Source organism: Hyla sarda, chromosome 3, assembly GCF_029499605.1.
Source record: "Hyla sarda isolate aHylSar1 chromosome 3, aHylSar1.hap1, whole genome shotgun sequence".
Lineage (NCBI taxonomy): Eukaryota > Metazoa > Chordata > Amphibia > Anura > Hylidae > Hyla > Hyla sarda.
In genome coordinates this window covers 33,944,194-33,967,065 of record NC_079191.1, presented here as the reverse complement: position 1 = coordinate 33,967,065, position 22,872 = coordinate 33,944,194, and the positions used below count along the sequence as shown (strand labels likewise).

The 22,872-nt window shown below is 42.8% G+C and overlaps 1 protein-coding gene across 3 annotated transcripts in view; it reads right to left on the bottom strand.

Moving 5' to 3' along the window:
- Positions 1 to 302: 302 nt before the first annotated feature.
- Positions 303 to 22,872, bottom strand: part of LOC130361260 (embryonic protein UVS.2-like) — a 37,544-nt gene continuing 14,974 nt past the window's right edge. For 2 of the 3 annotated variants that reach the window (XM_056564037.1, XM_056564038.1), the window contains 11 exons: positions 20,832 to 20,891; positions 17,311 to 17,442; positions 16,140 to 16,257; positions 14,921 to 15,099; positions 14,501 to 14,582; positions 11,769 to 11,896; positions 8,272 to 8,378; positions 6,005 to 6,230; positions 3,311 to 3,429; positions 2,942 to 3,164; positions 303 to 1,341 (listed from right to left, as the gene is read on the bottom strand). In XM_056564037.1, coding sequence (XP_056420012.1) covers positions 1,328 to 1,341; positions 2,942 to 3,164; positions 3,311 to 3,429; positions 6,005 to 6,230; positions 8,272 to 8,378; positions 11,769 to 11,896; positions 14,501 to 14,582; positions 14,921 to 15,099; positions 16,140 to 16,257; positions 17,311 to 17,442; positions 20,832 to 20,891 — 1,388 coding nt within the window. In that variant the 3' untranslated portion in view covers positions 303 to 1,327. Of the gene's footprint in view, positions 1,342 to 2,941; positions 3,165 to 3,310; positions 3,430 to 6,004; positions 6,231 to 8,271; positions 8,379 to 11,768; positions 11,897 to 14,500; positions 14,583 to 14,920; positions 15,100 to 16,139; positions 16,258 to 16,918; positions 17,008 to 17,310; positions 17,443 to 20,831; positions 20,892 to 22,872 lie in introns of those variants that run through there. The other variant, XM_056564040.1, reaches the window with a different exon arrangement.

The following is a 22,872-nucleotide window of genomic DNA, read 5'->3' as shown; positions in this document are numbered from 1 at the left end:
CGGGACCGCATGCGGGGGGAGCTAAAACCGGGCGATCCTGTATCCCTGCCGTATGCGGCCCGTATGTAATGTATTTAAATGAGCCAACCGGAGTGAGACGCTGACTCTGGTTGGCTCATTTTTGCCCCGTATACGGTTCTCTAACTGGTCCTAAAACTGTGGTCTACCATGGTTTTAGGTCCGGTGGGAAAACTGCATACGGGGCAAAAATGAGCCAACCAGAGTCAGCGTTTCACTCTGGTCAGCTCATTTAAATACATTACTTATGGGCCGCATACGGCAGGGATACAGGAGCGCCCGGTTTTAGCTCCCCCAGCCATATGTGGTCCCGTATTGCCTAAAATGTGATGTGAACCCAGCCTAATAGGTGCTTTGACCTGTCCAGAGATGTCAGAGTTTTAAAAGATGTGCAACTTAGGCTTTGGAGCCCATTGGGCAGTTCCCTCCGCTGTTAGAGCCCAGCACAGTTCAACCCCTTCACTAGTTAGTCACTTCCCTGAGATTTATGGGGTAGAGGAGGGGACCAGTGCATATAGGGGAGTGAAAAGCTTAATTTGCATTTTTTTGGCGCTGGAGGGGTCATTTAATTTATAAAAGGGATATATGAATTTAGGGTCAAAAGCCCTGTGCAACCATGACCTTACTTTATCCCTAAAACCTGTTGACAGATTTGTTTTAATGGGGAACTCCAGTACTTAAAAGGGTACTCCGCTGCTCAGCGTTGGGAACACAATGTTCCTAACGCTTAGAGCCACGGCCTTACCCCCTCACAACATCACGCCCTGCCTCCAGTGTTGGGAACATTTTGTTCCCAGCGCTGAGCAGCGGAGTACCCCTTTAACTAATTATTCCCTATCCACAATATAGGTAATTAGTGTGTCCTGCCCGATGCCCATATGTTCTATAGATTTGTTAACGTGAGGTGGTCGCTCCATGGAGCGAGCGCCGGGCAGGAGATTTCAGGATAGTGGGTTCCCAGTGGTTGGACCCCCTGCGATCATACACTTATCATCTATCCTATGGAAGTACCACAGTTGCCCTTTAAGGCAACAGAGGTTGAATCATGGATCCAAATTTAGCATCCATTGTCTTAATTGAGGGGGTCAGATTGTCTGTATTAGGAAATAAGGGAAAATCTGTGTTTGCCGAATCTTCAAACTGATCCAAATAAACAAAGCCACCATCTGTAATTGTAACACTGAAACTTTAGACATACAGTAACATAGATTTAACAATAAAACATTTAAAAATGCATATGTTCTGTAAGGAAGGATCTGGGCTTAGTTTTGTTTTTCAAACTGTTGGACTCTGTTTCCATTAAGTTCATTTAGCTCGTAGTCACTGCAAGAAAAGAGAGGAGATGTTTTAGTACAGCTATATGGAAGGATAGGCAAACTTCCCTACTATTCCAGAGTGTAGAGATGAGTTTATCTTTACTGACTTAGATACAGTGTCTCCTACTGATCCTGCCATCTAAGGGAGTAAAGTGTTACTTTGTAATTAAAAACATAATTTGACATGTTGATCAGACATGTCAAAAGTTGTTAATCACATTGGATTTCCCTTCTGCTGCGATCATTAAAGGGGTATTCTGGGCAAAAACATCTTATCCCCTATCGAAAGAAAAGGGCATAAGATGTCTAATCACGGGGGGGGCCCGCCGCTGGGACCCCCGCGATCTCCCTGCAGCAGCCTGCATTCTATGCGTAGCTGCATCTGCAGTTTCGGAAAATGCCGGGCTTCCGAGACGGGGACGTGACGTCACGCCACGCCCCTTCCATTCATGTCTATGGGAGGTGGCGTTGCTGCCGTTACCCCCCCTCCGATAGAAATGAATGGAGGGGGCATGGTGTGACGTCATGTCCCCGTCTCGGAAGCCCGGCGGTTTCCGAAACTACAGACGCAGCTACGCATAGAATGCGGGCTGCTGCAGGGAGATCTTATCCCTTATCGAAAGGATAGGGGATAAGATGTCTGATTGCGGGGGGCCCGCCGCTGGGACCCCCCTGCGATCAGACATCTTATCCCCTATCCTTTCAATAGGGGATAAGATGTTTTTGCCCAGAATACCCCTTTAATTTTAAGCCAGGGAAGGGGTAGGCATTGTGCTTCACTCCCTGGCCGGCAAGAGATTCATCCATTTCTCTGCATAGAAGTACAGTGGTCCCTCTAGTTACAATATTAATTGGTTCCAGGACGACCATTGTATGTTTAAAGATTTATCAAAACCAGTGTAGAGGAAGATTGGTGCAGTTGCCCATAGCAACCAATCAGATCGCTTCTTTCATTTTTTAAAGGCCTCTTTGAAAATGAAAGAAGCTATCTGATTGGTTGCTATAGGCAATTCAGCAACTTTTCCTCTAGACAGGTTTTGATAAATCTCCCCCATAGGGGCCATAATCTGTGCACTTCCCATCTAAAATAGGACAGTGCAGATTAGTTTAATGCAGAATATAGACCAAAACTTATATATAAGGTGCTTAAGGCAAAATATTCCCAGAAGATGTCCAATGAAAAAAAATGATCCCCTAGTCTGATCGCACGGGATCCAACTGCTGGGAAAACCCTAACCCCCCCCGATCTTCTATATGGGGCTCCGACTCTGCTCAAGGAAATGATATTTTTCGCACCCAGCACGTCAGCTGGTCGAAACAAGCCCCCCTCCATTCATCTTTATGTTTCTCCGTCCCTCTCATATAGATAATAATGGAGGGGGGTGTTTAGACCAACTGATATGCTGGGTACAAAATGCGCATAAGCAGAGCCAGGGCCCCATACAGGAGATTGCGGGGAGTCCCACCGGTCGGACTCCCCGCGATCAGCCACTTATCCCTTTTCCTCCGTATACAGGGAATACATTTTTTTTTTTCGCTGGACATCTTCTTTAAGCTAAACAAGTCAAGATCGAATTATGGATCCATAGGTATAGATCCTCACTTACCAAATTTATAAGTTGCATAAAATCCATTAAAACCAGCACTGTCCCCACTGTGGAACTGGAGAACCAATGAATTCCCAGTAGACACTAATGGAGTTATGTCCATAAATCCACAGTAAGTAGCCAGGATTGAGGATGTCTCCAATACTCCATCCATAACAGTCAAATATTCTTTGGAGCATGATGTTGAGTTTTCTATCCAGAAGAAACCGAAGCTTAAGGAAACCTGAAAGAGAGATGCTGGTGAGCTGGATTTTGTAAATTATACTATAAATACCAAACTTTTTGCCAAATTTTAATATTTAACTTTACCATCAATAAAGTTGTTGGATACTGCATATAAGTCATACCTACTTCCTTCTCATATCTTACCTTATATCCTGTTGGGGCTATGATGCTGTAGACAACGTCCACATTGCTGGGATATAATCCAGGAAATCCAGGAGATGTTACCACCCCGTTATCCTGAACAAAGGTGTTTCCATATCTCTCTACAGTAGATGAAAAGAACTTTATTAAAGGGGTTATCCACCATAAGGTGATTTTAGTACTTAACTGACAGACAATAATGGACATGCTTATGAAGGGGATCTGTTCGCTAAATGGCTGTGTTGTGAGATTACCATAACGCTGAAGCTATCTTTTTGTGAACTGGCTATTTCCTGTTGGAGTTCCCTCCCTCCAACTACAAGTCCCATAATTAATTTTTGTTATTGTTATTTTTTCCCTCCCACACATCAGCCATCCCTCCCATTGAAACATGCCTGTGATCCCTTTCATGCAATAGACTAGTGTTTTCTAACCAGGGTGCCTCTAGCTGTTGCAAAACTACAATTCCTTGCAGAAAAATCTCCCTCCCACCCAGTAGTCGCTCCACCCAATGAAGCTGACAGGGTCCCTTTCATCACCTGACTAGTAATGTAATGTCTCAGGCCGCACTGCAACCTGGGAAAACCTGAGACGACATTCATTTTGTATGTTGTTAAAAATAAACATTGGGCAAAAATCTATTGCAAGACCAGCCAACAAACACAGGTACAGACACTATATTATGAACTACACTAACGTTACAGCCCCTGTAGCATAGTCAAATAAAAAAAATCCTGGAATACCCTTATACCCTTTAACCTCTTAAAGGGAAGCAATCATCAGATTTTATCCTATATAACGCTTGGCATTCCCGGGGGATGCTCCTGCCCCCAGGGATGGTGAAGATATGAAGTTATAAACTAGTCACTGCCGCCGCCGTAAGTAGTCACCTGGGCGGGGAGCTCTTCTCACCAACTCCTGTTCTTCGGCCGGGAGCGACGCCCCCTCCACTTGATTGAAGGGCAGCGTCATCGCTCTGCTCTGTCTGTTCAGTGAGCGGAAAAATGACGCTGCCCATCAATCAAGCGGAGGGGGCGTCGCTCCCGGCCGAAGAACGGGAGTTGGTGAGAAGAGCTCCCCGCCCAGGTGACTACTTACGGCGGCGGTGACTAGTTTATAACTTCATATCTTCACCATCCCTGGGGGTAGCGTCCCCCGGGGATGGTGAGGACAACAATTTTACCCTATATAACACTTTGCCAAACATTATATAGGGTAAAATCTGATGATTGGTTCCCTTTAAGGACCAAGGACTTACCGGTACGTCCTGAATCCTTTCCCTTTCTATAACGCGGTGCAACAGCGTGGCCCCGCATTATAGCGGGTCGTGCCGGCCGGGATCCGTGGCTAATAGCACGTGGCAATGATCGCAGTGCCGCGCGCTATTAACCCTTTAGACGCAGCTTTCAAAGTTGAACGCCGCATCTAGAGTGAAAGTAAATCACTGCCGGTTAGCTCAGGGGGCTGTTCGGGATATCCAATATCCGCTGCGAAATCGCGGCATCCCAAACAGCTCTGGGACACAAGGAGGGTCCCTACCTGCCTCCTGGTGTCCGATCGCCGAATGAATGCTCAGTGCCTGAAATCCAGGCATGAGCAGTCAAGCGGCAGAATCATTGATCAATGGTTTCCTATGAGAAACCACTAATCAATATAAAAGATCAGTGTGTGCAGTGTTAAAGGTCCCTATGAGACCTATAACACTGCAAAAAAAAAGTGGAAAAAAAAAGTGAATAAATATCATTTAACCCCTCCCCTAATAAAAGTTTGAATCACCCCCCTTTTCCCATATAAAAAAAAACCCTGTAAATAAAAATTTAAATTAACATATGTGGTATCGCCGCGTGCGGAAATGTCTGAATTATAAAAATATATCATTAATTAAACCGCACAGTCAATGGCGTTCGCGCAAAAAAAATTCCAAAGTCCAAAATAGTATATTTTTGGTCACTTTTTATATCATGAAAAAATGAATAAAAAGCGATCAACAAGTCCGATCACTACAAAAATGGTACCGCTAACAACTTCAGATCACGGCGCAAAAAATGAGTCCTAATACCACCACATACGCAGAAAAATAAAAAAGTTATAGGGGTCAGAACATGACAATTGTAAACTTATACATTTTCCTGCATGTAGTTCTGATTTTTTTCAGAAGTACGACAAAATCAAAACTATATACGGTAAGTAGGGTATCATTTTAACTGTATAGACCTACAGAATCAAGAGAAGGTGTCATTTATACCAAAAAATGTACGGCGCAGAAACGGAAGCCCCCCAAAAGTTATGAAATGGCGGTTCTTTTTTTTCAATTTCGCCGTAGATTTTTGGGTAAAATGACTGACGTCATTACAAAGTAGAATTGGTGGCGCAAAAAATAAACCATCATATGGATTTTTAGGTGCAAAATTTAAAGAGTTATGATTTTTTAAAGATGGACCGGAGGACCGATCAGCTATAGTGACGCTCCGCGGGAACCCATTTTCATTTATTTTGCAGCCCGGGCAGGACGGAGCAGGAATACTCTGCACTAGAGTACTCCTTTAAGGGGTTAAGTATTCCTGTTAAAGTTGCTACAAAAATTATGTTAGAAGGGGTAAATTTCAGTTCTCAGCCCCTGACTCAGGATCCTGGAAATCCTAGCTGGTACAAACAAGCCCAATTTCGAGATACATTTTTGATTAGCAGTGGAATTACCTCTTTCATAAGAAGCTGTAAAAGTGCTTGAAGCCAATAGTTGGTTATTCACAATCTCAATTAGGATGAAATCTTCAGATGAAATTAGAGGTGGGACTGGTTTCCGATCACATTTTCTGTCCAGCAGGACTGGTGATGATGGACTGACCCCATCATACACTTTAATGTAGGCACTATTACAGTCAGGAGATGATGGGAAATTGATGTCACTAAGCTGCAGGCGGACCTGGGATGGAAGAGAAGAAATGGTTGGGGTCTACTGGGACAAAATTCCTTGTAAATGAGGAATATTAAGTAGACTGAACAGACCAAATCATGATGTGTTTACTAACTTCAATATCTATTAATGATCCCATCCACATGTCTGATGATGGTTGAGTATATCTTATGCCAATCTTAATTAGTCCCCAGCTTTGGGTCTCTTGCCATTATAATAAATCCATTCATCTAATGTACATGACCAGACTGATACAGATCAGCAGACAGTATAGGAAAGGATGCATTAACATCTAGTTTCGTGTACCCAGCAGGAGAATTTCTGCCGTATCCCTGCTGTCCCCAGTCCATTTCAGTAGCTGACTCCGGTCGGCTCATTTTCTGACCATTTCAGGCTTTTAAACAAAACTCCTATATTAGTATGATTAACTAATGGAATGATTCCTGTTTTAAACTTAGGGTCGCCCCCTTAAAACATAATTTTTTTTATTACCAATTAAAACAAAACCTTTATGTGCAAATCAACAGAATAATGTATTAACACACAGCATGCAGCGACCAGGACCAATTAATCCCAATTCTTCAATATGTGCTAGGGCTATTGGGACAGGTCTATTAGTGACCACTCTGTAAGATGGCAATTCTTAAGGGGTACTGCGGTGGAAAACTTTTTTTTTTTTTTTATCAACTGGTGCCAGAAAGTTAAACAGACTTGTAAATTACTTCTATTAAAAAATCTTAATCCTCCCAGTACTTATTAGCTGCTGAATACTACAGAGGAAATTATTTTCTTTTTGGAACACAGAGCTCTCGGCTGACATAATGACCACAGTGCTCTCTGCTGACACCTCTGTCCATTTTAAGAACTGTCCAGAGTAGGAGAAAATCCCCATAGAAAACATATGCTGCTCTGGTCAGTTCCTAAAATGGACAGAGATGTCAGCAGAGAGCACTGTGCTCGTGATGTCAGCAGAGAGCTCTGTGTTCCAATAAGAAAATAATTTCCTCTGTAGTATTCAGAAGCTAATAAGTACTGGAAGGATTAAGATTTTTTAATAGAAGTAATTTACAAATCTGTTTAACTTTCTGGCACTAGTTGAATAAGAAAAAAAAAGTTTTCCACTGGAGTAACCCTTTAAAGGGGTACTCCCGCTGCTCAGCATTTGTAACAAAATGTTCCAAATGCTCAGAGCCAGCACTGGGAGCTTGTGACATCATAGTCCCGCCCCCTCAATGCAAGTCTATGGGAGAGGGACGTGATGTCATGAGGGCTGGGGCTATGATGTCATGATCTCCCGGCGACGGCTCTAAGCATTCGGAACATTTTGTTTTAAACGCTAAGCAGCGGAGTACCCCTTTATGTCACACTTATTTCCTATCCTTAGCTCCTATCTCAACAGAATCTCCTTACTAACTAGTCCATAGGCTGCAGACTGCTTTTAAAATGCATACAGTAATACCTCCCCGACGTTTCGTCTGACATCCGGCTTTGTCAAGAGTTGAGGTGCTATGCTGAAACCGGAACCTATTCTGGGGCTTATATAAGCTCCGTTTGTTTGTATCTTCATAGAGGGATAGGATCTAATTTTAACCAATTAGGCTTTTCATCCAGACTGAAAACTATGGTCTGCTACGGTTTTCTGTCCTGGTCTAAAATGGGATACAGTTGGAAACTTAGCTCACCAGAGTCACTAGCTGACCCCTTTCAGCTCATTGAAATTAGTGTGGTACAGTAGGGATAAGGCAGCAGGTACTTTTAAAGTTCTCTTGCTTGGTCTGGCTGTCGGATGCACAAAATGAAATGTAAATGCAACAAAAAAACTTAAAATTGAAATGAAACAAAAAACTTAAAATTCCCAAGGTGAAAAAACATAAATCTAGTAATTTTAGTTGTAGAGTACAAAGCTATAATAAACCTCCCCATTAAGTCTACTGCAAACAGCAAAATTAATGGCTGTCCGAAAATAACAGCATATTGGTCGGGGTTCATAAAAACCTCCCCTGCCAAAACAACCCTATGACTCTTTACTAGGGGATTAAGTAAAACTTACCTTTAGGGTAGATTGAATTAGATAGAGGCAGCGTTTCTTCCCTTGTCCTAATGAGGTTGAGTCATATGTGGTAGATCCTGGTGCAAAAAGCTTTCTTCTACACAGATCTAAATAAATAAGTGGGGTCACATCAGTCATAAAACCTTAAAAACTAATTTTAAAACTAAATAATTATAAATAGAGATGAGCGAGCTCAAACCCAGATTCAACCCGAACTTTAGGATTTTTCCTGCTCTGGGACCACTCAAGCTTTTACTGGTTCTGCTTGTGCGAGCCGGTAAATAGCGCGAAAAACCCTAGAAGCATATGGTTTTTTTTTTTGGCAAACAGGGGGCGGTGAGATGATGTTGGGACATCAGCATATCACATGATAACCAAGGTCTATCATGTGATTTGCTGCTTACTGTGTCAATTAGCACAAAGGCAAACAGGACACAGCAAGGGGGGAGGGTGTCTTTACACGGATAAGAGGGCAGTGATGTCACCCACTGCATTCAGAGCGCTGGAACTGCTGGAGAGAGGGAGAGAGACAGAAATAGGGACAGTTAGTGATTAGCAGGGGGCAAGTCCTGGGAAAAAAAAGTGTGGGAACTCACCCAAGATTTCCACTCAAGGGCTGGACTCCTGATTATGGGAACAGTGTTCCTGCTGTGGAAAAAGTGCAGGAACTCCGTTCCCATGCGTTCCTGCAGGACTTGAGCCCTGGTGATTAGAAATAGAGACCTTGGGGATTTTTCATATCCTGTCCAGAGGAAAAGTTGACCTGTTGCCCACAGCAACCAATCAGATTTCTTCTTTCATTTTCTAGAGGCCTTTTCAAAAATGAAAGAAGAAATCTGATTGGTTGCAACAGGTCAACCTTTACACTGCACAGGATTTGATAAATCCTCCTACTTACAACAGGATTCAATCCTCATGCAAGAATCCTATAGGGGCTTCTATACCCCAAAACAGCATATAAGGGGGCATCCTAATCACAGCCTGAAGGGCTCATCTTTTGCTACCACAAATCCCAAGCCTTTTTTAAGGCTCAAACCTGCAAATACCTGAATTGAATAGTGTTCCTGAACCAGCTCCAGTGAGCATTCAAGTGGCACCTATACATGTCATGCATTCTGACTAGTTCAGAATGAAGCAGAGAGACATGAGTCTCCATTTTGATCCTGGCAGCCATGTTTAACCCCTTAAGGACTTAGCCCTTATTCACCTTAAGGACTCGGCCATTTTTTGCAATTCTGACCACTGTCACTTTAAACATTAATAACTCTGGAATGCTTTTAGTTATCATTCTGATTCCGAGAATGTTTTTTCGTGACATATTCTACTTTAACATAGTGGTAAATTTTTGTGGTAACTTGCATCCTTTCTTGGTGAAAATCCGAAAATTTGATGAAAAAAATTGAAAATTTTGCATTTTTCTAACTTTGAAGCTCTCTGCTTGTAAGGAAAATGGATATTCAAAATAATTTTTTTTTTGTTCACATATACAATATGTCTACTTTATGTTTGCATCATAAACTTTATGAGTTTTTACTTTTGGAAGACACCAGAGGGCTTTAAAGTTCAGCAGCAATTTTCACATTTTTCACAAAATTTTCAAACTCAGTATTTTTTAATACCCCACAGGTGATTCACGACGAATCAGGCCATCGTGAGGTGGCACCAGTGCCACCTCACCCCTGCTGGCTATGGCTGTTCGGGGCGGTCAGAGACGGCCCCGAACAGCCTCTAATTCCGGATCACTGGAGACCCGATTGAACCGGAATCTGCCGCAGATCGCTGGGCTGAATTGTCCATCATGACCCCCCTGGGCGACATGCCGCGATGCCTGCTGAACAATTTCAGCAGACATCCGGCTCCGGTCCCCAACTGGCGAGCGGTGGGGACCAGATTTCCCACGGGCGTATCCATACGCCCTCAGTCCTTAAGAGGTTAAGCAGATGCATTCAAAAATTAACCCTAAATACCAAATTATATTCACACTCTGTATACAGTGATCCCTCAACTTACAATGGCCTCAACATACAATAGTTTCAACATACAATGTTTTTTTCTGGACCATTGTAAGTTGAAACCAGACTCAACATACAATGCTACAGACAGTCCAGATCTGTGAAACGTGTCAATGGCCGGAAGAACTGACCAATCAGAATGGGCATTTTACTGGTGAAACCCCTGTATTACTGAAGTGTATGCACTGACTGATGTCTGGTAGCGCCCCCTAGAGTACAGGGAGGTATTACACATTCTGTACACTTTACCTGTATCAGGGTTAGCTGCTCCTTTGGACACCAGGTGAGGGGGGCTCCATGTTACTTTTCTACGACATTGCCTGTACTATACAGGACCACGAAGAAGATCCTGCCCTCTACATAGACCAGTGTTTACCAAGCAGGGTGCCCCCAGCTGTTGCAAAACTACAACTCCCATCATGCCCGGACAGCCTTTGGCTGTCCGGGCATGATGAGAGTTGTAGTTATGAAACAGCTGGAGGCTCCCTGCTTGGGAAACACTGACATAGACAGTGATTACCGCTCCCAGCAGATCTTTCTTACTTTTATATTTAAGGATTTGCTTTATCTATATTAGTTATCTACTTATTTTTCTAAAATGTTAACTTTTTCCTATTTTTGGATGACATTTTGGTGCCTTTAGAACCAATTACCAGGTTTACATAGAGTTATGGTCTCAACATACAATGGTCGTTCTGGAACCAATTAATATTTTAACTTGAGGGACCACTGTATAATTTGTACACTGTATCAGCCATAAGACATGTTATTCTAACATTCAATAGAGTTGCATAATTGCACATAGTTTATTCTATTGTTCCTCATAAATATTCCACTTTGTCAGGCCTAACATGGCATTCTTAAATTAAAGGGGTACTGTTCCGAACGCTGGAGCCAGCGCCGGGAGCTTGTAACGTCATAGCCCCGCCCCCTCATGACATCACACTCCGCCCCCAAAATGTTAGTCTATGGCAGGGGGCGTGACAGAAACGGAAGCCCCCAAAAGTTACAAAATGGCATTTTTTCTTCAATTTTGTCGCACAATTAATTTTTTTCCCGTTTTGCCGTGGATATTTTGGGAAAATGACTAATGTCACTGAAAAGTAGAGTTGGTGGCGCAAAAAATAAGTCATAATATGGAATTTTAGGTGCAAAATTGAAAGCGTTATGATTTTTAGAAGGTGATGAGGAAAAAATGAACATGCAAAAATGGAAAAACCCCGGGTCCTTAAGGGGTTAAATAGACTTAGGGGGAGATTTATCAAAACCTGTGCAGAGGAAAAGTTGCTGAGTTGCCCATAGCAACCAATCAGATCACTACTTTCACTTTTCAGAGGCCTTTTCAAAAATGAAAGAAGCGATCTGATTGGTTGCTATGGGCAACTCAGCAACGTTTCCTCTGGACAGGATTTGATAAATCTCCCCCTTAGAGTTTAGTTTACTTTTTTATATTGTATTATTATATTGACATAGGCAAATACTCACTGCAGTCATAAAGGGAATTAACCTTCATCACATCCAAATCATCCAGTCCAATCGCCCTTCCCATAGGGATGGTGAGATTATATTTGGGGACCATGGAAGGTTCTCCAGGTATCCTGCTGAAAGCGGACCTAAAATTAAAAACATTATTAGCCATAAATACATTCCTGTGAACCCGATGAGTAGAATCTGAAGAATAAACGATATGAATCAAACCAATATAAAAATCGGACACTTTGCACACCGTTGTCCATAAAAAGGGGTGTGGCTAGCAAAAAGTTGTAAAATAAGCCAATTGGTGTATATGTACATTAGCAAATGAGAAGGTATAAAGGAGATAAATAGCTAAAATGCCTGGGGAGTTTTAATAAATTCTATACCACGATTGATGTTTTCATCACCTTATTATTATTATTATTATTATTATTAATATTATTATTATCATTAATAAGTTGACACATTTTTGGCACAATTTAGTGCAGTTTTGCCTCTTTTAAACCACTCCCTTTTAGACAAAACCATGCCCACTTTTGCTAAGCCCCACCAATCTTTCTGGGTGCAAAACTCTATTCTTTCTGCCTGATTTGATGAACAGCAGATTTTGTCCCTGTCCTTGCTTGATAGACAGTCAGCTGGAAGCCAAGCCCCATTTCTAAATCTCAATCCTAGGTACAATTTCTTTGCACAGCACAGGAACAGGATTTAAAGACTGAGCCCTGCCTGTCAATAAAACAGGGACTGGGGTGCGAGGGGGAGCAAGGAAGCATTCCAGCCCTCAGCACTTCAGGGGCATGGGAAAGCCTCTTTAAAGGGGTACTCCGCCGAAAAACATCTTATCCCCTATCCAAAGGATAGAGAATAAGATTTTCCCAGCTACGGGACCCCCGCAATCTACGGGCTGGCAGTGGCAGTGTCCGGAACACGTAAGCTTGGAGCTTCCGTGTCCGTGACATCACGCCCTCTCCATTCATGTCTATGGGAGGAAAACTGTCAGCTTTCTCCCCCGCACTAACCAGCAGTACTGGCTGTTAGTGAGGGGGACACTGATCAGTTTGATCCTTACCGTGCCCGGATCCACCAAGCCGTTCGGCCGTAATCTTTCATTTCGTTATTTTCAAATGAGGCGCTAACTGGCACTCTGACGTCAGTGCCGTCCCACAGCGACGCCCAGCTCATCAATATTCCTCCCCTCCCTCCTCCTCTCCCTCTTCTCCCCTCTCTGTAATGAAGAGAGAGGGGAGGAATATTGATGAGCTGAGCTGGGCGGCACTGACATCATAGTGCCAGTTAGCCCGGCCGGTGCCAGTTAGGACCTCATTTGCATATACCGAAAATAGAAGATCCGGGCACAGTAAGGAACAAACTGATCAGCGTCCCCGGCACTACCAGCCAGTACCGCTGGTTAGTGTGGGGGAAGAAAGCTGACAGTTTTCCTTTAAGATGTTTTTCAGCAGAGTACCCCTTGAACTCCTTGCATCATGTATCTCCTTGTCCTAACAGCATCTAACAGTGTCAGCAGTTTGGAACATAACTTGAAGCTGACAGAAATGATTTTAAGGCATAGCTCAGGTAATAAAAGTCATCTAGGCTCAAGTTACTCAACCGTAAATATAAAACATGCCTCCATATATTAAAACTCCCCAGGTCACTATGTGATGGAGGCTGTAAAATGTAATGATACATTTTAGGGCTGAAACAAATGATTAATTGAACAATCAATTCCTTGCCGAAATTAAACGATTAATCGATGAATCAGGGATAAACTGCAAAATAACCAAAAATATGTACAGTAGGCACATAAAAACAAGTGAACAATGTTTTTTATGTTTTCCCCGCACCCCTATTATTACTTGGCACAGTGTTTCCCAACCAGGGTTCCTCCAGGTGTTGCAAAACTACAATTCCCAGCATGCCCTGAAAGCCAAAGGCTGTTCAGGCATGCTGGGAGTTGTAAATTTGCAACAGCTGGAGGCTTAGAAAAATTGACTTAGCATTTAAAGTGAAATTGTCGCTTCCGTGCGAGGTACTGGCACCATCAGTTAGGGCATAGTGGGGTTTGTGAAGTTATATTCATGCCATCTTGTAATGCTGGTGAATAGTCAGAGGGGGTGGTCGACTCCCTGCCTCCTCCCTGCCCTAACCAGCTCCTACCATGGAGCCCTGTACATCAATAATGCAGGACCAGCAAAGTAAGGGAAAGTTCACAAAGTAGATCACATTATGCCCTAACTGATGGTGCCTGCACCTCCATACCTCGTACGGAGGTGAGGGCGGAACTACAATACGCCTCCGGGCTGGCTCCCAGCGGGTAATATGATGTTACTTTGCTGTGATTTCATATTCCCCGCCGGGAGCTCTGACTGGTCAATCAGTGCCGACCGATCAGAGCTCTCAGTGGGGAATATGACATCACAGCACTGTATCTTCATATTGCCACACTTGGAGCCAGCTGGGGAGCGGGCGGAGCGCAGTGTCGCCAACAGAATTACCGCACTGACCCAAAAAATGAGTTACAAATGTCATAACGCTGGAGTTATAACATTTGTAACTCGATTTTTGCTTAACCACGAATCGGAGCTCAATTAATTGATGACGGGATTCGTCAACAACAGATCCCATTATCGATTTTTATCGATTTATCATTGCAGCCCTAATAAATTTTACAACATGATATATTGAACATAATATTCAGAAACCCCATTCATGATAGGATACCAGATTTCATATATACATACATTAGATAATGCGTGATGGAATAGTAGTCGTAAGGCATGTCCTGGAGATCCCCATTATCAATCGTAAAAATTGCTTGATCAGCTGTATAGAAAAAAAAATGTTATCATCAATTAACACCAGATATTTCACTGTGAATAGTAACTTTTGGCATGCGGGAGCTGAAGTTTTGCAAAATCTGGAGGGCCACAGTTAGAGACCACTGGTATAAACAATGTAACTATATTAGGCCGCCCAGTGGTTGTGAGCCCACGACCAGTTGTTTTTCTCTACATTAACCCAATACACATTTGATCTGCTGGTATTGCTTAGTAGCTTTGGTCCCTAACAGGACAAATAATCTGGTAGCATATATGTTTTTTATACATTTCCTTTCCTGTATAATTTGTGTTATAATCAGAATACAGTATGTTGGTGCTCACCTGGAGCAATATTCTCCCATATAACGTCAATGTAGTTATCCCGATCCTTCCTGGTCATCTCATGGTTGAAGCCCAGAGCATGCATGAGTTCATGTTGTATAAGATTATACTTTATACAGCCGGCTTTAGAGAGGCTCATAGACTGTTTACCTCCGACCTTCCCAACGTATGACCAGCAGCTGTGAATGATATCAAATGTTAAACCCAAAAAATGGGCAGCCATAAATGATAATCTCTCTTATATAACGATTATGGAAAATGTCCATGTAATATTGTAAATGTTCACAAATGCCAAAGGTATCCCAGTTAGGAAACAGAGTAACTCACAATATAAATTACAGGAAGGGGGAAAAATGGGCCAACAAAACACTATCTACAGTTCCCTAACCCATAAAATATAACTTTTATTAAATCCAGGGCTAATTTATGGCCCCAAAACTCTGTATTGGAACACACTGCATACAGTATCTGTTCATTGTCCAGAAATATTAGTGTGACCCTTGATTTAAAACTCAAATACACATAGCCCCCCTGACATGTTTCACTCCGTAAAGCTTCTTCAGAGGTCTGGGGCTAATGGCTGTGTGTTAAAGGCCTCTGTTGGGGGGACATCATCTGGGCAGAATCCTATAACACCTATGCTATACTGCGAAACATGGGGGTACTGCCTACCAAAGAGATGTAAAACCAATCAAATTGTATCACATAACTATGCCCCACCAATACATGTCTTCTGTAAATGAAAAAGTGCCATTAATGTGACTGGCCTCTTATAAATAGGAACTTAAGTGAAAACGTGGGCATATGTTCTTCCCATTGGCTATCAGTCATATATATAACGGGTATTCCCAGTTTTGGCCACACCGCGGAAGAAGCCTCTGTGGCGAAACGTCGGTTCATTGGCGGTCACCTTTGCTTATCACTGGGTATGACTATAAAGTACTGTTGTAGCCTCAATGTTTATTCACAAGTGCAGTTATTTTGTTACATTGTATCTGTAACTGACTATACTTTAGCACCAGGTATTCTTGCATGTTATTTTTTATACTTACTATATTATTACTACTGTATATAGTCACAATCATACTTGTTGCTCTCTGTTTTACATGCTTTTAAATGTCTGTGTATATTGTTTATGTGTCTTTTTTGATCCATGTATGTTTTATTCTCTGTGTTCTACTATAATACTGAATATTTGAAAAATATCAAAGTCACTTACCCCGCCTTATTTTCTATAAGGAGATAGTCCTTTTCAGTGGTTCTGCTGATAAAGTCTACGCAGGTCATCACCTCGTATTCCTTCATAGCCCTAACAAACATTGATCTCTCAAAATCCGCTAGAGACCAAAGAAAAACAGTTTTGTGTTATGAAGGGAAAAAAAAAAACAAGATCCTTCCCTATGAGATATACATATACAGTGATCCCTCAACTTACAATGGCCTCAACATACAATAGTCTTTTCTGGACCATCGTAACTTGAAACCAGACTCAACATACAATGCTTTGGAATCTGCAAAACGTGTCAATGGCTGGAAGAACCGACCAATCAGAATGTATATTTCACTGGTAAAACCCTGGTGTCTGGTAGCGCCCCCTACAGTACAGGGAGGTATTACATGTTCTGTACTCTTCACCTGTGCCAGGGTTAGCTTCTCCTTTGGGCATCAGGAGAGGGGGCGGCTCCATTTTCTTTTTTTTTTTGGGCATTGCGTGTTCTGTACAGGACCCTGAAGAAGCTCCTGTCCTCTACATAGACCAGTGTTTCCCAAAGAGGTTGCCTCCAGCTGTTGCAAAACTACAACTCCCAGCATGCCCGGACAGCCTTTGGCTGTCCGGGCATGCTGGGAGTTGTAGTTTTGCAACAGCTGGAGGCACCCTGGTTGGGAAACACTGAAATAGACAGTGATTTACAGCTCCCAGCAGATCTTTCTTACTTTTATATGTACGGATTTGCTTTATCTATATTAGTTATCTACTTATTTATCTTTAATCCTCACTTTTTCCTATTTTTGGATGACATTTTGGTGCCTTCAGAACCAATTACCAGTTTTCCATAGAGTTATGTGGGGAGATTTATCAAAACCTGTGCAGAGGAAGAGTGGTGTAGTTGCCCATAGCAACCAATCTGATTGCTTCTTTCATTTTCCACAGGCCTCTTTAGAGGCCTGTGGAAAATGAAAGAAGCAATCTGATTGGTTGCTATGGGCAACTGCACCACTCTTCCTCTGCACAGGTTTTGATAAATCTCCCCCATGGTCTCAACATACGATGATTTCAACATACAATGGTCGTCCTGGAACCAATTAATATTTTAACTTGAGGGACCACTGTATATATATATATATATATATATATATATACACACATATATGTATATGGAATCACTTACTGTATCCAGTGGAAACAACATATGGGACGTAAGCTACTCCATCCTGGGACTTCTGCCATTTGCAACTTGTACACTTTTTAGCACTGCGGTTAAGTATAGGCTTAATATCCCCTTCGATTAGAAGAGTGTCGCCTATAAGAAATGAAAGAGTGTTAGTCAGATACTGGTGATGTCTACCACAGAGGACAGAGGGACACATTTCATTGGCATCTATAGCTGGTAAGACATCTCCTTGTTCTCTGACTCCTTATAAATAATAGGTGAGATATTATACATCTTAACATTACTGATGTAGCAATCTATATATATATATATATATATATATATATATATATATATAATTAATATTTATAGGCTTCTTAGAACTAAGCAAGCGTTCTCAGAAGAAAGAAAAAAATATACGGTAAGTCTTCTTATGAGAATGTTTTTTTTTAAATATAAATAAGCCCCTCTCCTAATAAAATTTAAAGGGGTACTCCCCTGGAAAACATTTTTTTTTATCAACAGGTGCCAGAAAGTTAAACAGATTTGTAAATTACTTCTATTTAAAAATATTAATTCTTCCAATGCTTATCAGCTGCTTTCTACAACAAAGGAAGTGCTTTTCTTTTTGAATTTCCTTTCTGTCTGCTCACACCTCTATCCATTTTAGGAACTGTCTGGAGTAGGATAGGTTTGCTATGGGGATTTGTTCCCACACTAGGCAGTTCCTAAAATGGACAGAGGTGTCAGCAGAGAGTACTGTGGTCAGACAGAAAGGAAATTCAAAAAGAAAAGAACTTCCTCTGAAACATACAGCAGTTGATAAGTACTGGAAGAGTTAAGATTTTTAAGTAGAAGTAACTTACAAAACTGTTCATCTTTCTGGCAGCAGTTGATTAAAAAAAAAATGTTTTCCAGTGGAGTACCCCTTTAAATTCACCCCCCTTCTCTTATTTTACAAAATAAATTGGCACTGTCAGATCCAAAAAAGTTTCATACATTTTACTGATAATAATGAAAGACCTTTCGTAATATGTGTCACGATTCGGCTGGCAGGAGGTGGATCCTCTGTGCCAGAGAGGGATTGGCGTGGACCGTGCTAGTGGACCGGTTCTAAGTTACTACTGGTATTCACCAGAGCCCGCCGCAAAGCGGGATGGTCTTGCAGCGGCGGTAGTAACCAGGTCGTATCCACTAGCAACGGCTCAACCTCTCTGACTGCTGAAGATAGGCGCGGTACAAGGGAGTAGACAAGAGCAAGGTCGGACGTAGCAGAAGGTCGGGGCAGGCAGCAAGGATCGTAGTCAGGGGCAACGGCAGGAGGTCTGGAACACAGGCTAGGAACACACAAGGAAACGCTTTCACTGGCACAATGGCAACAAGATCCGGCAAGGGAGTGCAGGGGCAGTGAGCAGATATAGTCTGGGAGCAGGTGGAAGCCAATTAAGCTAATTGGGCCAGGCACCAATCATTGGTGCACTGGCCCTTTAAGTCTCAGAGAGCTGGCGCGCGCGCGCCCTAGAGAGCGGAGCCGCGCGCGCCAGCACATGACAGCAGGGGACCGGGACGGGTAAGTGACCTGGGATGCGATTCGCGAGCGGGCGCGTCCCGCTGTGCGAATCGCATCCCCAACGGCCATGACAGTGCAGCGCTCCCGGTCAGCGGGACTGACCGGGGCGCTGCAGGGAGAGAAACGCCGTGAGCGCTCCGGGGAGGAGCGGGGACCCGGAGCGCTAGGCGTAACAATATGGTTGTTAAATTTTTTTTTGAAAATGATAAATAAAGAAAACGGCTCCTGAAAATCCCATCACTAGGGGTCCCAATACATACTGTGACACTAACCAGTCCTGCAGCAGCATCAGGCTTGTCCATGAGTCACAGACAAGAGATGACTCATGGACAAGGCTGCATGACCAGACACACCAATCACCTCCCACCACCACAAGGGAGGGACACGCCTCCTCTCACCACACACCAATCACCTCCCACCACCACAAGGGAGGGACACGCCTCCTCTCACCACACACCAATCACCTCCCACCACCACAAGGGAGGGACTCTTCTGACTCATTTTTATGGGACTTTTTGATGGGACTTTAACGCTTTTTGTAAAAATGTTTAAAGTATATGAAGTAACCAAAAATGTGCAATTTTGTACTTTGGTATTTTTTTACGTGTACGCCATTGACAGTGCGGTTTAGCTAACCTTATATTTTAATAGTTCGGACATTTACACACGCGGCAGTACCATATATGATTATGTTTATTTTTTATTAAATTATTTGATTTAAAAAAAAGGGAAAAGAGAGAGGGATTCAAACTTTTATTAGCAGTGTTTAATTCACTTTTTATTAACTTTTTTTTTTTTTTACACTTTTTACCTTTTTTTTTTTTAGTCCCCATAGGGGGCTAATACATGCAATCTGGGGATTGCACACACTGTTCAATTCTGAGCTTTGGCTCAGCATTGATCAGTGTAATCGGTGCTCTAGCCTACAGACCCTGGTTAGGACATCAGAGCACAGATCGGACGGCGAGGAGGCAGGTAAGGGCCCTCTCTTCGTCTCCTCAGCTGATCGGGACCCGCAATTTTTCCGCTGATGTCCTGATCAGCTCTGCTGAGTTACCAGCACTGTTAACTTCTGCTAGCACAGAGCACTAGAGACACCAGAATTTAACTATTTTTTGGACCTTAGGAAGGTGTGAGTAAGAGCCGAAAAGCGTTATCCAGTATTGATTGTTCTGTGAATAAATATGTCCGTGCATTCTTTCACATCCTAAAACAGAAGACACCATTTTTCACATGTCTAGATTGCAAATACTGATCAGTGCTATGAATAGGCATAGCACTGATCAGTATTATCAAAGTCAGACCATAGAAAAAGACCTAATGATGATGGCAGGGGGCAGGTAAGGAGACCTCTGTCTGCCATCTTGGGAGATCTGATTGGTTGCTATGGCAACTCAGGAACTTTTCCTCTGAACAGGTTTTGATAAATCTCCCCCAATGTCTCTTAAAAGGCCAGGAGGAAAAGGAAAACACAGAAATGAAAATTGGCTGCATCTTTAAGACCCACACATGCTATGTCCTTAAAGGGGTACTCTGCCCCTAGACCTCTTATCCCCTATCCAAAGGATAGGGCATAAGATGTCTGATTTCGGGGCTCCTGCCGTTGGGACATCCCGCGATATCTCCTGTAGCACCCCCATGTGCTCAACGCCCCCTCCCATAGACTTGCATTGAGGGGGGCGTAAAACAGAGTTCGGAACATTTACTTCCGAACGCTGGCCAGTGGAGTACCCCTTTAATGGGTTATGTAGTCATATGGTTGGACATCACTGGTCCACATGTATACATGGTACCTTAAACCACGCAGACACCCATAGATCACATGACAGTCCTCTACAAAACAATTAGGGAGAGTTTACGCTAAATTGGTTGGTTTATTGGTTGACTTCAGATTATCCAGCATGCTGTGCAAGAAGCTAAGAGGAAGATACAGAGTCTATTGATGGACAATAACAGTCTGACATCTCACCTTTATTTACTTTCTCGATTATATCGGACACAGCCTCCGCCTCAGAATCAGTAACAATATCTGGGGAAGAATAAAACAAGTTACCAAAGACATTGACATTATGAGATCTTTCTGTCATAACAGCATAGAAGTTATTCCTGCATTTACAAATTTATATACCCCAAATTCTTTATTGAAAATGTAAGATCTTCATGTATAAAGTGTGACTTAAAGGACTCCTAAACTAGTCTTTAGGGGGGTTGTCCACTATAAAAAGTTATGGCCTAGGATATGCATCACCTACTGGTGGGGGTTACCTTTCCTGTTACCCCCACCATTACTTAGATTAAAGGGGCTGCAGTGTTGGGTTAATGCAAACTAGCTACATGACAATGCAAACTACCTACAGGTCCTGTATACAGGGGGAAATCTACTTACAGGGGCCAAGCTACCTACAGGAGGGTCCTACATACAGGAGGCAAACATCCTACAGGAGGGTCCTAGTTATAGGGGGAAGCTACTTACAAGAGGATCCAACATACAATGGGCAAGCTACTTACAGGAGCCCAGCTAACTACAGGAGGGTCCTACATACAGAGGGAAAACAACCTACACGAGGGTACTACCTACATGAGGCAAACTACATACAGGAGAGTCCTACATACAGTGAGCAAGCTACAGGGGGGTCCAACCTACAGGGTTATGCTACTAACGGGGGTCCTTCATACAGGGGGCAAGCTACATACAGGTGGGCACCTACCTAATGGGAAAAAAACACCTACTGGAGCAACCTATATACGAAATGGTAGGGGGGCCCTACCTACTCCTCTCCAATCGACCTATCCCTCCCCACCAACCCATTTACCTACCACTTTACTGTGCTTAAAGGCAGAATTATTACTATTTGGGACCCTATAGGTGGGTAAAAGGGAAGGAGAATGCTGGAAAAGTGTGGAGCCTAATATGTTGTTGCATAAAGAAACACTGTGATCTACATAGCCAATAGATATATAAGTATATATGTATGTATGTATGTATATATATATATATATATATATATATATATATATATATAGTGCGTTGTTTATTTTTAGCTATTTAGGGGGCCCAGCAAAAAAAATATATATATATTCTAAAGGGGTGCACTACACAAAGACCTATATTAGCTGTAATAACACTATGAAAGGAACAAAAGAAATGCCATGAATGTTTTTATTCAATAGCAACTTAACAACATCACCACCACACTGTTACTGAATGATTGCGTCTCAGAAATTAGCTGCAGCCCTAGATGGTTATAGTACACCACACGGGACAAAATGCTCTTTTTTGTGCCCCACAATGCAATAGTATCACCTTTTGTACCATACGCAGTATAATAGTCTATTCACACAGCAAAATGAAAGCCCAATACACTTCTATGGGATTCCACACTCCTGTTGATGGGAAATTCCAAAGTGTCAACAGGAGAATACCATAGAAGTGTATTGGGCTTTCATTTAGGGTCTATTCACACGTACAGTATTATGCGCAGGACTTTCTGCTGCAGATTTCAATGTAAACTGAATGACTGAACACAACTTGAAATCCTGCGCATCAAATCTATGCAGAATACTGTACATGTGAATAGACCCTTAAAGGGGTAGTCTGCTTCTCAGCGTTTGGAAGAAACTATTCCGAATGCTGGAGCCGGGAGCTTGTGATGTAATAGCCCTGTCCCCTCATGATGTCCCGCCCCGCCTCCTCAATGCAAGTCTATGGGAGGGGGCGTGACAGCCGTCACGCCCACTCCCATAGACTTGCATTGAGGGAGCGGGGCGTGATGTCATGATGGGGCGGGGCTATGATGTCACAGGCTCCCGACGCTGGCTCCAGCGTTCGGAACGGATTGTTCCAAACGCTGAGCAGCGGACTACCCCTTTAAGGCGGAATTCCCTAAGGCTATTATCATATGGTGGAATGTCCACGCGGAAAATTGGACATTCCGCCAACAGCGGAACGCCGGCAGAATATGACGCCACTAGGACCACTCAGAAATGCGTAGAGGTTATTGAATTCTGCC